The sequence below is a fragment of the Stegodyphus dumicola genome, chromosome 8 (assembly GCF_044657685.1).
Source record: "Stegodyphus dumicola isolate Sdum_Otavi_A_Nest chromosome 8, ASM4465768v1".
Taxonomy (NCBI): Eukaryota; Metazoa; Arthropoda; class Arachnida; order Araneae; family Eresidae; genus Stegodyphus; species Stegodyphus dumicola.
Window position 1 is genome coordinate 181,273,025 of NC_140775.1, and position 16,855 is coordinate 181,289,879.

Genomic DNA, 16,855 nt, shown 5'->3' on the forward strand with positions numbered 1-16,855 from the left:
AAAAATGTGATATTCTTAAAGATTCATGATTAGTTAAATATTACCAACATTAAGTAAAATAATAATAAGGTATATTCTCCCTCCTTCCAACATGCCTTCGTGGTGTAATGGTAGCACACTCGGCGTGTATTCGAGAGATCCAAGTTCAAGTCCCGGCGAGGGCACTTCATAATTTTTCATGTCTCCTGCTTCAGAATAACCTAATGACGCTGCAGTGGCACCCGAACTAAAAGGTGGCGCATGATAATTCGACCATCCCCTCATCATTTATCATTTAACGACCATCCCCTCATCTCCTGTCGTTTGTTCTTGAAAACAGGCACATCGAGGTAATAGCCAGCCTCCCATCATTTACGATCGTCACTTGTATCATCATCACCACATACAGAAAATTCGGAAGTTACAGCAAATCAGAGGATCCGATATTTTTTCCCCGCAACAGTTGTTACCATGGTTACCAGGCTGGTTTTGGGGAAAGAAATGACTTTGAAGTGCCTTTACTAATCTGGATTCTGTTATACAGGTTGAGCATTATTAAACCTTGATCTGGATTTAAAAATCACCTGTGGAATTTCTAAAAATACCGATTTTATGTAGGAAACTATAATCTTGCGAATTTAACCATGTTCCTAGCTTGTTATTTAATTTAACCTTTTTAGCCGTATTTTGGTTATGTATGTTCGTTATTACACTATGTACATAATACAAAATATCGCCGAAATCTTTATAAACTACAGATTTCTTTCTTAACTGTGAACGTCAGGTTTTTGGTTTGTTTGTCGACGATATACATTTGAGATGAAGTTACTGTTGGCAAAAACATTAATATAGAACGATGGAAAAATTTCTGTTGGAAATAATTTTTATGATTGCTTTTATTTCTTATAGTCAATGGCATGTCATTACTTGATTCAATAAATCTGACAACTTGCTTAGAGCAATTTTTTTAAGGAATATTATCATATTACATATTATGCTGTGCCTCTTCAGATTGTTCCTTTAATGTTGTATTGATACGTACCATGTATCCATCAAGGACTTACACAAGAGAAAAGAATATGATGATGTATATATATGGGCAAACTTTATTCAAAGATACTTTGTACTATAGGGGCACCTGGACTGTTGGAAAGACTTAAATATAAGAAATATATATATTATAAGAAAGGCCATTTTGCAGAGCATTTGTAAATACTTGACTGAACATCTGTTTTATTTTCCTCATTGGGAAACACTATATAGATATGTAAGGCTATCGATTTGATCGACTGAGTCTCTTGCCCTTCCCCAGTCTTTGTGTAAATGAAGGAGAGTGGGCATTGCCTTGCTTGTTTCCGTGGTGAAAGTGGTTAGTATGTCCAGTTAGGAAACCCCGGGTTCGAACCCACGTAAGAACACAGTCAGTATTTCAAGTTTTTTTTTAATGTAAGAAATCTGATATTTCTACAAATATAGTTCCTCTAAAGCAGCGCGGTTTCATCTGTACCGCTATGTTACTTTTTTTTAAGTAATGTATAGGATTAATTTTTCTGCGAATGTGTGTGGAATCAAAAATGAATTGCTGAAACAAGATCTGCTGCTCTCGAGAGAGTGGATATTTTGTGTACCAAATGCATAAAATATATTCTAATATTAATCATTTTATGCATATGTATAACTTGTGTAATGCGTATCACAGAAATAACGTGTAGTTAGTGTATTATGAATCGAAACAAATTTCATAACTTTATAAGATATTTCTCCCGCTTTCTTAGCGTGCCTTCGTGGTGTAGTGGTCTGCACGCTGGGCGCGTATTCCAGAGGTCCATAGTTCGATTCCCGGCGAAGGTGTTGCTCATTTTTCAGTCTCACCTGCTTCCAAAAACACTTAATAGCTCTACAGTGACACTGGAACTAAAAGGGGGGAAATGATTCTCCACACCCAGGATTTGGCGATTGGGCCACTAGAAACTCCAGTCACTTTCTAAAAGGGGGAGCATATAAGGTATTTCTCCCGCCTTCTTGGCGTGACTTCGTGGTGTAGTGGTTTGCATTCTGGGCCCTTATTCCAGAGGTCCGTGGTTCGATTCCCTGCGAAGGCGTTGCTCGTATTTCAATCGCTCCTGCTTCCAGAAATACCTAGTGCCTGTACAACTTTTAATTTATGTAAAATTCTAAATATAATTTTTTTGCAGGTAAGGAAACGTACATTAAATAAAACGGGGAAATAACTGTAAAGCTGGAAAACTTTTCATTAGTGACGCTATTAAAGAAATTTTTAGTCTCGAATGTTTGATGGGTATACTTAGAATATAAATAGTTTATGATAGTTGTGTTTATGCAATAGTAGAAAATTTATATTTAAACCAGACGCCGAAAATTGGGGACATCCATTAAGGACTGCATTTTCCGTCTCCTTTATTGGCCATCCAAGTGCATACTCGAGCCACCTAAGAAAGAAGAGAGGAAATTCGGACCCAGATAATAAAGCCTCTGAAGATCTTGCCCATTCCGCCAGAGATCCCATTTAATTCCGGGACAACTTTCGTATCCATTTCGTAAATGGACAGCCGGAGAAAATTAATCCATCAAGTTGCCGGGGCGGAATCTGATGGAAAACTCAACTCGCGTTCTCTCTCTCTCTCTCAGCCCCACTGCCGTCTCCGCCCCGGTAAATTAAAAAGCAACCGTGAAAATTTACGAGTTCGTTTGCGGATTGGGTAGAGGGAAATGTATGGAAAAGGGCCTTTAGCAAACTAACGGCCAGAACGTGAAATCTTCTGCTCTCGGGAGGGATAGTAAGTAGGGGTGGACAGGGAAGTGTGTCGTTCGCTGAGTACATTTAATGTTGTTCCCGACAGGCTGGATGACAGGAATGCTAGATTGTTATCGTTATCGCCCTGGGGGATCTGCCAAGTAAGTATTCATTTTCCCTGGAGGATAGCGATTTGAATTCTTTGTTTCTTTCAGTTCTCTCTAAATTAACCGAGTTTATGTAATGACGGGATTTACACACTTCAAATCCAAAGCATGGTGTGATCCTGACTCGTATTTTGCACTTGAAATCCAAAGCATGGGGTGATACTGACTCACATTTTGCTCCATATAAGATATATTAGATTATCTAACGCCAAGAATAGTAGTTTTTAATTGGAGAGTTGAGTAATTACGTTTTACTCATCGTTCGTAGCAGGTTTGGAATCGCAAGGGGATGATGAACTTTAACACAGTGATTCCCAGCCAAGTTTTCCTGTTAGATGAAACTACTCTTTTAGCAGTTTGTAAACTCGATTAATGCTTTGGCACTGCACAAGTACATTAAAACCATGCTAAGTATGGCAGCAATGTACCTGCACCGTTTTGAAACATATGGCTCCAGAATAGACAGTAAAGCATGCTTAATCTTAAAGTAACCTCTATATGGTGATAAGCGAAGTTAGTTTCTGTGCCACTAAGCTGGAAACTGACCGCCCAGCGAGTGGTTAGTGACCGAAATGCCGTCGCATGGACCTCCGACCTAAGGCTCTATACCAATCAGAGTTATGTCCATGCGACGGAAAAGAATCTACCATCCACCGCCGTCGGTATTCATTGAATCAATGATAGTAATATTACAATGCTAAATTGACAATGCCATCTTTACAATAATTGTTACATAATAATCCGTATGAAAAATAAATATACAATCAATCAGTACATTGCCATGGATAGAACCTATGTTGTGGAGAGTGGAACTTACATATTAACCAGTTTCTAAGCCTATGTCTTCTCCAGTACGTCATAACTTGATGTTCTTATCAGTTACACACTTAACGATTGTGTGTCCGTATTATTGTTGCAGTTATCCATAGAGTAGGCCAGTCACATCAGTTCAGGCAGTTGATAGTTCCATAGCCCAAAGTTTATGATGTTTTGTAGACTATTCTATGTTCATATAAACTGGATTCTAAGTTAACTTTTGATAAATTCGAAGTACACTTTTGTTAAGTTCATTGTTCACGTAAATACTGCTTGCCCACTTCGATACATCATAACTTCGTGTCCTTAACAGTTTGCACACCTCATTATGTGTGTCCATAGCAATTTGCGCACTGTGTCGCAGTTATCCACAAAGCAATCAAGAAATTGCAGTTGGGAAGTTTATAGTAATTTGTACACTATTTTACTATTATCCACAGAAAGAAATGTTTTGTAAATAATAACTCGGCTTCCAGATGATTTTAAAAAAAAAGAAAATGAAGAAAAAGAAGGAAAGTAAGCTAATTATCAAATTTTTTCAATACAATTCTAAATTGTGCAAAACGACAGATTTGTTATGCAATTCTAGTCTATACAAATTGACTGGTAATCCAAAAATATAAAGCATATATTCTATAAAATGCAATTATTTATTCTATTATTGTATCTAATTCTGTTTATAAAAAGGGTACACTAATACACTAATACACGATTTCTTCAAGTAGTGGTTAGTGACCAAAACGCCGTCGCATGGACCTCCGACCTTAAGGCTCTACACCAATCAGGACTGCAGTAGCGATGGTCCCGTATTCGCATTCCGGAGAAGGCATGCTTGTAACTATCCGTCCATTCATTCAAGCAACAGTGGCCGCCTATTAGGTACTTCGATAATGAAATGGCCACCACTTCCGGCCTTGTGGCTATTAAATGAGGCGTCCGACTGGGGGGGGGAAATCCGAATCCTTCTTAAGTATTGACATTTGCAGTAGCTGTGCGGAATAAGTATTGACATTGCAGTAGCTGTGCGGAATAGACGCTTGATATCCGTCAATCCAAAAATTTTCTTGAAAGGTAAGTACATGGAGGTAGGAAGTAAGATGGAGTAGCCCTAAACAGGTTTCTCCCGTACCCTGCTCTGAAGCACCGGCGATCCCTACGTGGTGACCAAAACATTGGGTCATTGACCATTAAGTTCAAACAGTTTTGACGCGATCGGATGTAAATATTTTGTAATTACGTCGTAAATATGCATATAAATGTATATATTTTATTTCTCTACAACACTTCAGAGTTCTAAGTATATGAAAAAAACATATTTCTAAACAACATTTCATTCTGAACGGAATTAAATGCTATACTTTTCGCAGAACAGTTTTCTCAGAATGGTTTAATTTGGATGAAATATTTTCACAAGTTTTCGTTAATTACATTAGAAAAGAATTTTAAGGTAGTTCGATTTTATTCGGTTAAGGTACAAAAATTAAGATCAAAGTTTATTGTATTATTAATATTAAAATTATTCATTATTTCTTTTCTATTTATAGAGCTTCTTCCTAAAATACTTTCTTAAATATGACATGATTTTTTGGCTTCTGGGGCATCTTTTAAATCGAAAAATATAAGTCGATTTATAATTAATGCTCTGTTCGGTTCATTTTAAATTAGAGAATTATTAGAAATTAGCGAAATACTTTAAATAGTACTTAACTTTGTCTGAACATTTCTGAAAGGGAATAAAATAAGGATTTTATTTTTAATTAACCTAAATAAGTAAAACGTGTAAGCCTAAAGTGATTATTTTTCGGATATATAAAATTAAAACGATGAGTTTAAAATGAGCAGCAGTAAAGCCTCTCCTCTAAAAAATTTTAAAAGGTGCATGTTACAATAATATACGAATGTGAAAAAAAATTATTTTATTTGAAACATTTCGGCGTTTAGAACATCAAATAAAAGTAGCGAATACTCTATCAAGGGTATCGAAATCCGTATTAAGGTATTTTTCATTCTTTAAGCATAGCATTTTTGTTAAAATCTATATAATCAAAATCGCTGTTGTTACTTATCGAAAAATAACCAAGATGTGATTTTTGCGTAAATGTCACTAAACTATACAAATCCATCACACTATGAATGTTTCTTTCACGCGAAAGTGTCTCTTTTTCGATTTGTATGGAACTGTCGTGTGTCGAAATACTGTCAATACTTGACTTCTAGTGCCGGTTGGCCACTCCTTCCTTTCTTACCTTCCATGGGTAAGTAGTAGGAGAAACTACTCCGAGACCTTTAGATTCACTTTGAGAGTTTTTTTGGTTTGATTTATGTGATTACTGCAAACGCTTAAGAGCTATCTGCCTAAGGACAGGGATGCCTTTGTGGAGGACGTTCTGAGGGGAACTAGCTCGTATACATGTAACACGGGGGGGGGAAACACCCATGCAGCTAGCAACGGGATTCGAACCTCGATGCGAACTACCAGTGTTCACTGACTTTACCGCTCGGCCTGTGGTAGGCCCTCAGCCTTCCTTGCTCAGATACTGTTGGGGGACTAAAATATCAACAAATTTTGAAGCGTAGTTAGATTATAAATGCAACTATTAGGATTATTTAGTTTTTGGCATTCTGTACCGCTACACCGCCATGAAGTGCTCTACAGTTATTTGAAATTCATAAACTTCGTCAAACATGAAACGAGGTGATCGATTTACATTAACAAAGGAGTTATTCGTGTCTCTCCGCGTAACCGGAAGAAGTGCCTTTCTTTCGATTTGCTTCTCATATTTCAAGTAGACATCTTGTTTAAATATTTCATGAAATACTTGTCTTTTTAATATTTCACACTCTTTTCCTCTGTCACATCCATTTTAAATCAATCAATCATTGTCTGTTATCTCGCGATTTCTTTTAAGTTGTGTGCATGATGGATTGAAAAGAATCAAGCATCAGCTGGCTGCGTTGGATCTTTAATAACTTTTCTTCCTTACTTGTCGTTTTAAACAGACTTCTTAAAATTCGGGTGTAGTATTCGTATCAAAATGCTGAGAACATTGAAAGGAAATCGGGTATTTTAGCTGTATATGTGGTAGCTTTACAAAATACTGCTTGCAGAAGCATTTTAAAACCTTTAAATGTAAAGTAAAATGTGAAATAAGCCAAACTAAATGCTACTCATTTTCTCGTCGTATTCATTTTAGAATGTCAGTACTAAGTTAGTGAATCTTGCAGTTTGGCTCATCTACAATAAGAATGCCATGAACTTCATTCTTTCTTTGCAGATAGCGCATATTAATGTATATAGTTCATAGTAATTTGATATTATTAGTATAATAAACACAAGGCCTTTTTATGTCATTTAGTATATTTTTCTGCAGGAATAATTTTAATTTTTAAATGTGAAACTCAAGTAATTGATTTGTAGACGAAGGAATATTGTAAATTGGCAGATCTGTTGTTCAAAACGTAACCGTCTCCTTTTTACTTCCTTGTACGAAGTAAAAGGAAGTATTGTAATCGCGAAAGGTTTCAGGCAGCATATTTCAACGAAAATATCCATTTTGACCGCTATCGAATGCAATTTAACGATGTTTTTGCGTGATATCTGTACGTAAGGACAGAATAAAAGACTCTTTTCCTCCAAAAAAATTATAAAACTGCTTTAAAATGAATTCTGAAGAGAATTTTTCGTGGCGTCTGTACGAACGTATGTACGTACGTATCTCGCATAACTCAAAAACGAGTAGCCTCAGAACGTTGGAATTTTGTATATAGGACTGCTATAACATGTAGATGTGTACCTCGTATTTTGGTTGCAATCGGCCGCACCAAACGTATATAAATATATTTATATATATATCCACTCTGTTACTCGGCTCAGTGATAGTTTCTTTACTCTTATATGTTTGTAAATTGTACATTTTTTTCATTTAAAAATAATTGAATTATGTTGTTCTTATTTTCCGGTTAAGGTTTTCATGCCTTTAGTAAATCTGTATGCAATATTTTTAGAATTATCAACAATTTTAAATTTGTTTAAGTGCCGCTAAGCCTAATAATTTTTTTGATGGCGCCATTGCTTGTTTACATTTGAAACAGCTGGATAGTGCATTTGTTACCAATATAGAGAAACTTAGCTTCGCAACAACAAAGATAACGCCTTCATTTACTGTTGCCAATTAAATCATGCTTAATCCTTTCTGGAATTTTTTCGAGGAAATAAGCGTTTAAGATTTACTTCGTAATTTTTAATATTTATATTTTGAGTTTTTATGTATTTTTGCCTTCTCGCGAAGTGAGAACTGAATTAATTGAATGAGAAATACTCAATCGTCTGTTAAAAACTGTTTTTTTTTGTTTTGTTTGCTTAATTTCTTTTATACATCGTTCTACCTTTATTATAGTATTTGTATAGAACATGTGACAACGATTAGATAATTCTATTCTTTAAATGATGTAAATTTTGTGCATTATGAGTTATAATATGAACGAAATATAATACTGTTAAGTGAATCTAGCGCCAGAGTGTCGCTATGGGTAAACAAATACTAGAGTGAATTTTAAAGAATGCATTTATTCTATTGTGGTTTATGCGCTGTCGGCGAAGTAGATTTAATTCAATCCAATAAGTTTAAATGAAATTCAAGAAAAAATGTGTATAATTTAATATTCCGTACAAGGAAGTCATATGGTGTACACATCAGATTTTTTATTTATGAAATTGCCAATCTTTTCTGAATTTATAAGGCGTTATCGTGTTTCTTTGATACGTGTTTTCTTGTTGTTAAGTGGTAATACATCCAACTAATAACTGGAAGATACAGCGGCAAAGGCATAACTAATTTTTCGTGTTTTTCTTCTTTTCTTTTTTCCTCATTATTGTCGTGATAGTAATGCAGAAATTAAAATGTACTCGTAATTGACGATTATTTGTCTTCAAGTGGATTTGGTCGACTGGGTACCGTGTATCTTCCTAATCGTTTATTATATGGGAGAGAAGATAAATTACTGCATTTCCCCTTGCGTGCTCCCATGGTATACGTGGTAACATGCCCAGCTAACATTTGGATGATAGCTAAGTTGGACAACAGCAAGGGCTTAGTTGATTTTTCTTCACCAATTTTTCGACAGTTATTTTTTAATATTATATGGTGTTAGATGCTTACGTAGAACTGCCTTAAAAGGAGAAATAGTTACGAAAAAAAAAGGAGTCACTAGAACGCATTTTCTTCCTCCTTCCTGCATTGCCTTCGGCGTGTAACAAACAGTAGCACACTTAACGCGTTTTCGAGAGGTTCAGTTTCGAATCCTGGCAAAAGTATTGCACATTTTTCAGGTCTCCTTTAAATATTCATAATGACTCTACAAGCGATCTAAGAAATTTTTATTTGTTCAAGTAATCAAATAAAATCTTTTATTTTAAAATGCGGTATTATTTTTTTAAAAATTTATTCTTAAAAAAAAAATAATAATAATAAAAAAAAATAATAATAATAAAAAAAAAAATCTGAAATGTTTCAGATTTTAAATTACGTCCAAAAGGGCGTTTTTTAACATTTTGTGTGTTACCTTTCTTTATTAAATATCATGTTCCTCGCACTTAAACCATAAGATCCAGTGCAACAGCAATATCGCAAAATAGTTTTAAAACGAGCATATCTTTAGAATTTCCGATACAGAGACTCACGCGCTGGAGATAAAAATGTTTTTTCTGCACAACGTTGCCATTGCTCGCTTTGAAATCCTTGAGTTTGTTAATCAAAAATTCGTCAAAGTTTTAAAAAATAGGAAATCGATCATAAAACAAATTTCAAATTTCAAATTTGGTCTTCCACATGCTCATATTCGTTGGAGGATTACGTTATTCAAAATTCGATGACTCTATGTACCGTTGTTTTATCACAATACGAGAAATATACATACATTTATGCAGATTTTTCATTATTTAATTTCTTCAAATATAATGCAGGACTCTAACATTTTGTGGCAACAGTTTGAAAAGTGAACCGACATTTATGAGTCCGACGCAAAATGCCAAAAGGAAACTAATAGGCCTTCGGGATTCAAATCCCTTTGGACTAAAAAAAAAAGAGATACATTTTTATCATTGAATGTAATCTAGGTTATTTTACACTTTTATCATTGAATGTGATCTAGGTTATTTTTACTTGTTCAATTAAAATCTTTATTTTAAAATGCGATAGCATGTATTTTTTAGCTATTCTTAAAAAAAAAAAAAAAAAAAAAAAAAAAAACAGATAAATTTCATACTTAATTCACATAAAAAATTGCATTTAAAACTCATTACCAGAAGCTTGAAGTAATATCCCAGAATGTAAATAAGCTCTGCTATGAAATTACGTCATATTTGGCGTGCGACGTGGCGACTTACTTTCTCGCCAATCTCAACTCGATTAATCCCAAAATGTGATTCTTAGACTCGCTTTGCTGGGAAAGATGGAAAATCGAATTTCTGAACGTAACACAGAAGAGGATGTTTGGCCGTCTGGCGGGAAAAGGGGGGTTCTGCAGAGAGAGCGAGAGCAAGCGAAAGGCGCGAGCTCAGCAGACCACTTACGCCATCGACGCAATTGGCTCATCAAGTAAATTATGAACGATATTCAATTACATCGCGATACGTAAAGCGCCACTTCCAATCCTATGCGTTTAATGGTTTAACATAAATTACATTTTATTGGACTTATGAAAATTTAATTCCCTCTTGCTTTCGGATTCCGTGCCAGCAGTCCCGCTTCATGAATACCTAATGCCCAATCTGTATAATGGTAATTTCGTACGGGGAATCTCGTGTCATATCGGAACTAAAAAGCTCTTGCGGATATTTTTGAAGGGGGGCTTTTATGAAGATTAGTGCCTGGCCCTGTTCGATGCGGTTAAGTTAAAAGCTGGTGCGTGGCAAACCGGTTACCGAGAGCGTGGCGCGTGTAGCGAGGGATGGGCTTCGTTAATGGACAGGGTTGAAAGATTAACTCTGCTGCTGGTCGGTCTGCTGGTCCCATTAATGCAAATTGTTCATGGCTTGCTTGCTAGTTGGAAAAGTCGTCTGGCGGATGGCGGAGGTGGTGCTTTATTGAATTTGCAGGGGGCCATCTCCAAGCATTGAGAACGTTTAGTTTAATTTGGAAGCTTCGTAGTTTTGAATATGCGCGTGTTCATCTAGTTAAGAATATTCTCTGCAAAAGGGTTGCTTTAGAATCTCATCCGAATCCTTTCTCATAATCTTTACTATCCGCTACGGGGCCAGCCTTCGTATCGCTTTTAAATGTACCAGAAAAAATGCCTAAACGGAACACCAAACATTAAATTTTAAAAACTGTACAGAATTTTACTCTGCAGCACAATTTTATCAAAAAAAATCAGATGTGTGCACCACATGAACTCCTTGTACGGAAAATTAAATTATACCCATTTCTTTTTTTGCATTCCATTTAAACTTATTGAATTGAATTAAATCTACTTTGTCGATAGCGCATAAACCACAATAGAATAAATGCACTCTTTAAAATTCACTATATTTTTTTGCCGTTAAGTTCACTTAACAGCGCTACGTTTCAATCATTTTTTTAACTCAGAATGCACAAAATTCATATCATCTTAAGAATTATCTAATCGTTGCCATATGTTCTATTCAAATATTATAATAAAGCTAGAACGATGTATGAAAGAAATTAAGCAAACAAAACAAAAAAGAAACAGTTTTTCACAGACGATTCAGTATTTCTCATTCGATTATTTCAGGTCTCACTTCGCGACAAAGCTAAAATACATTAAAACTCAAAGATGTCTGTATTGAAAATTATGAAGTAAATCTTAAACACTTATTTCCTCGAATAAATTCCAGAAAGGATTAAGCGTGGTTTAATTCGCAATACTAAAGGCGTTATCTTTGTTATTGCGAAGCTTACATTCTCTAGATTGGCAACAAATCTACTTGCTGTTTCAAATGTAAACAAACATTGCCACCATTGCAAAAGGCTTAGCGGCACTTAAACAACTTTAAAATTGTTGACAATTCTAAAAATTTTGCATACAGATTTACTAAAGGCATACAAACCTTAACCGAAAGATAAGAACAACATAGTTCTATCATTTTTAAAGCAAAAAATGTACAATTTACAAACATATAAGAATAAAGAAACTGAGATTACTGAGCCGAGTAACAAGAGTGGATATACATACATATATTTATATACTTTTGGTGCGGCCGATTGCAACCAAAACATGAGGTGCACATCTACATGTTATAGCAGTCCTATATACAAAATTTCAACGTTCTGAGCTACTCGTTTTTGAGTAATGCGAGAGACATACGTACGTACGTACGCACAGAGGCCACGAAAAATTCTCTTCAGAATTCATTTTTAATTAGTTTTACACTTTTTTGGGGTCTTTATCCAGTCCTTTATCCTGTCCTTACGTGCAGATGTCACGCAGAAACATCGTTAAATTGCATTCGATACCTGTGAAAATGGATATTTGCGTTGAAATATGATGCCCGAAACTTTTCGCGATTACAATACTTCCTTTTGACTTCGTACATGGAAGCAAAAACAAACAGCAAAACGAAAAAAACACAAATGTAAATGAAAACTTATTATGTATATACGTATATATGAAAAATTACGATGAAATAAGCAATATCCCTTAACACAAATATTAATTATCCTAATAAATAAATTAATCAACTTCCCGTTGCAAAATCTTAAGAATTCTTATGATATAAAGTTAGTTAAGAACTTTGTTTCTTAAAAACAAATCATGCAAAACTTTTTACATAATTAAAATTCTATATAATTAAAACATAATATAAAAAATTACAATGAAATAAGCAATAAATCTCATATTTTCATGAGAAAACAGTCAGCAGTCCAGTATCCAAAGCAATGAATGGAAAACTGTTGCCGAAATCACATTTCTAAAAGAATGAAACTATCATCAGAAAGCAATAACCAATCAAAATTGTGCTTTGTGGATGACATAATTAAAAATATACAAACCACTTTGCCGTTAGCAAATAAAGAGGGAAAAAATGGCAATTCTTTCTGTTATGCCTCGCGAGACACATGCGCGTCAAAATAAGAAAATTGCGATGTGTGTGTTGCGTGTATAATTAGTAATATTTTACCTCATATTTTCAGCAGTCCAGTATACAAAGCATTGAATGAAAAACTATTGCCAAAAGCACATTTTTAAAAGTATGAAACTATTCAAAATGACACGATTTCATCAAAAAAGATAAAATAAAAAAACACCTGATTCAAATTTTTAAAAATCGCTTCGTTGTGCACTAGCTCTTGTCTAGATGCACCTATGTACCAAATTTCGTAGCGGGGGGGTCTATTAACATACGCGGAGCATGGACGAAAGACATACACACGCAGACAGACTCTTTCTTTTATTATATGTAGAGATGCTCTGTTTTCAGAAATTTGGTCTTCAAGAAAATGAAAATTGTTATTTTTATAGAGTAAAAGGTAGTAATTGCCACTTCCTTGAATCTTGTAGTTTTACTAGAGACATAGTTCAGAGACACGTTTAAAAATCCCCACTTAAAAATCCCCACCTGATGTAATTGGGGATTTTTAAAATTATGAGAAATTTAAACAAGTAGCTAAAGAAGTATGATGAGAATTAATCAGAATAGAGAAGCGATAGTGGATTTGATTGGATTGGATAATTTAATGGAACATGGCAGGCTCTCTGTTCTTCTTTATTCTTTGAACGGGCTGGCACCTGTTATGGCCTGATGAATGAATTTGTTTCGGCCTGGTCGGCCGGAAGTTTCACCCCTTACAACAACAACTCTTTATGCTCTGTTTTTTAGTCAACATACGAGTTAATCTTTAGCCTTTAACTAAAGATTACCGTGAAGAGGAACTCTTTAAGTTATCGGTATTATCTTCTGCGGCATACTTTTATGCTTTATACTGCGGCTACATTTATGCTTGATGAAATATGAGAGATTTTTTCTTGCTACCAAACTTTTGTGGGATTATAAAACCATTAAATATGTTTAAAATGTATGTATTAAAAATCTGTTAAACTTTCGAAACAAAATTATAGACTTGCACATTAACGTCGATTTCTAGTATTTTCCAGGTTTTTTTTTTTTTTTTAAACTTTTCAAATATATGCTTTTTCAAATATATGCTTTTATTTTTCCTTTACGTTAAAAGGGGACTCATACACCTTAAAACCCATAAGATCTTCGAATATGTGACTGTTGAAGGAATTGGGATATTTTTTTTTTGTTTTAACAGCAATTACTTCCAACTTTTTAAAGCTGACTACATAATATAGCTGCTTTCTGAAATAGTAATCTGAAAGTTTGTGTTGCCACAAATATTTTTATAATTTAATCCGCTTTGCGACAAAATGTTTCGTCATGTTTCCACCTTGCGCGCACAATTTAAGACATTCTGTTGCATAATTTAATTCCATATTTAATATATAGCTTTTATAACATTTGGAAACTACTGTAAACCAAAAATCCTAAGAATTTCATGATCAATTTTTATTTTATTTGCAGTTGGGTTTATAAAATGTATTTTATTAAGAAAATCTGTAATGTTTTCCTGCATAAACATTTTTAATATTAAAATATTCATCAGCATTTTGGTTCAGTTAGAAAACAGTGCCCATATAAAGAATTCCATCAACTTTCAAGTATTTACCATCAGCCATTTTAAAATATTATGCGCGCAAGGTGGAAACATGACAAAAACTTTTGTCACAAAGCGGATTAAATTACAAAAATATTTGTGGCAACACAAACTTTCTGATTGCTAGTTTCCAAAGCAACTATATTATGCAGTCAGCTGTAAAAAGTTGGAAGTAATTGCTTTTAAAATAAATAAAATATTCCAGTTCTTGCAACAGCTACATATTCGAAGATCATAAGGGGTTTAAGGTGTATGAGCCCCCTTAAGCAGTCCAACAACAAATAAACGTGCTCTTCATAACTACTACTTCATTATATCAATTGTAAAAGTAATCGAAATTTTTATTTTGTCAAGAAACTTCACAAACATTTTTTAAAAATTAGACGTTACTATGAAGCATATTATTCTTGTCACGGTTTAAGTAAATTTCCGCAATTTTCCACTGTAGCAATTATGTTCATTTTCTGTCTTCCTTTCTTCTCATTTGATTATTCACTTTTCCCAGCACGAAGCATGTGCGTGAGCCTAAATACCTCATTTAACCAGGTTTTAGTCTGCAATTCTGTTGTAAAATCATTCATTGTAGTCTTCCGTTAGTTAGGCATGAGGACAATTTTCCATCATCAGCGCTATAATCGACTGAAATGTACTCGGAATTTGTTCTCTGGATGAATTGAAATTCTGTACCAGTGTTTCTTAATCTTTTTGCCTCATGCACCCCCTCTCATTATTGCTAGACGATCATTCCCCTCCCCCCATCCTTTCCTAAACTCGAAAAATACATAAACATTTATTGAAATTTAGGTTAATTTTTAATATAAATATTTATTGAAATTTAGGTTATTATTTTTAATGTGTTTTAAAAATTAAAAAATCTGATGTGTACACCACATGACATGTACGGAATATTAAATTACACGCATTTTTTCTTGCATTTCTTTTAACTTATTAGATTGAATTAAACCTACTTCGCCGACAGCGCATAAACCACAATAGAATAAATGCATTCTTTAAAATTCACTTTGTTTACCATAGCAATACTCTGGCGCTAGGTTCATTTAACAGTATCATATTTCGTTCATATTATAACTCAGAATGCACAAAAATTTATATCATTTAAAGAATTATCTAATCGTTGCCACATGTTCTATTCAAATACTATAATAAAGCTAGAATGACGTATAAAATAAATTAAGCAAAAAAAACAAAAGAGACACAGTTTTTCACAGACGAGTGAGTATTCGGCATGTATTCGAGAGGTTCGAGTCCCGGCGAAGGCACTGAACGTCTTTCATGTTTCTTGCTTCAAAAAAACATAATTACTGAACAGTGGCCCCCGAACTAAACAGGGTGATGGTTGATGATTCTTCACCACCAGGATTTGGCGATTGGGTCCTCCTATTCCCAGTCGCCCTTTAAAAGAGGGAGTATTTTCTCCCTCCTTTGTGCATGCCTTCGTGGTGTAACGGGTGGCACACTCGGGGCGTATTCGAGAGGACCAGGTTCGAGTCGTGGCGAAGGCATTGCTCAATTTTCAGGTCTCCTGCTTCAAAATAACCTAAAATGACTCTACAAGTTAAGCGAATGGTTAATAAAAGACTTGTCACACCAAGTATATTTTGGTTGTCTTTCATAAATATTTAATATTCAGTAATAAATTTGCAATGTATTTCTTATAAGAAAAATAGTTTATTTGGCTTGAAATGGGTATATTACTGCATAAAATGAAACTCGGAAGAAATACTCGTATGTCGCTTTCTGTACTTTTTCGTTCACCTTGTTTCTATTTTAAATTAAATCGTGTGCGTGGGATTCAAAATGAAGTTGTGTATACGTTTTTGAACTTGGTGTACCCCTATTATTGTTGCAAACTGAAATCTTGTATTTTTAGTTTTGTACACTGTAAATCATTTTTGTATTAATCCATTTATTGTTATGTTATCAGCAGCGTTTCGGCTGCCGAAACCTGATTTATTTATTAAAAAATAATATGAATTAACATCACGTTAATCCTTATAATCTTTAGCATTTACGTATTTCTCATTTCAGTCATTGTATGGAGTTGAAGACTGAGCCTCAACAGAGGCCTGGGGCTGGGATTGCCACCGTTGGAACCAGCGGGCCACTGGCTTGCGGCAGTGCAAACTGCGCAGCTTGTCAAAAACCCATTCGAGAGCGGTACTTACTGAAGGCCCTTGACCAATTTTGGCATGAAGATTGCCTCAAATGTGCCTGCTGCGACTGCCGTCTCGGCGAGGTGGGATCCACCCTCTTTACGAAGGCCAATCTCATCCTCTGCAAGCGGGATTACCTCAGGTAGGGCTTTAAGTTCACTTGACCTTTGCCTATACAGCTATGAGCTTGTACTAGCTTTTAGCTGTTCATTTTAATTGTTTTTAACGAATAAATTGTACGTACATTGGTGACATAAATATCTAACTCAACTCCAGTGCTTATATCGT

General features: G+C 34.7%; 1 protein-coding gene and 1 non-coding gene across 3 annotated transcripts in view; both read left to right on the forward strand.

The window, feature by feature from the left end:
• LOC118190019 (LIM domain only protein 3-like) overlaps positions 1-16,855 on the forward strand; it is a 176,195-nt gene that overhangs the window by 146,011 nt on the left and 13,329 nt on the right. For both annotated transcript variants that reach the window (XM_085822806.1, XM_035360704.2), the window contains exon 2: positions 16,443-16,709. In XM_085822806.1, coding sequence (XP_085678932.1) covers positions 16,450-16,709 — 260 coding nt within the window. In that variant the 5' untranslated portion in view covers positions 16,443-16,449. The remainder of the gene's footprint in view (positions 1-16,442; positions 16,710-16,855) is intronic.
• Positions 13,540-13,654, forward strand: LOC118190050 (U5 spliceosomal RNA). Its single transcript, XR_004758350.1, has one exon. It is a non-coding gene; the product is annotated as a U5 spliceosomal RNA (small nuclear RNA).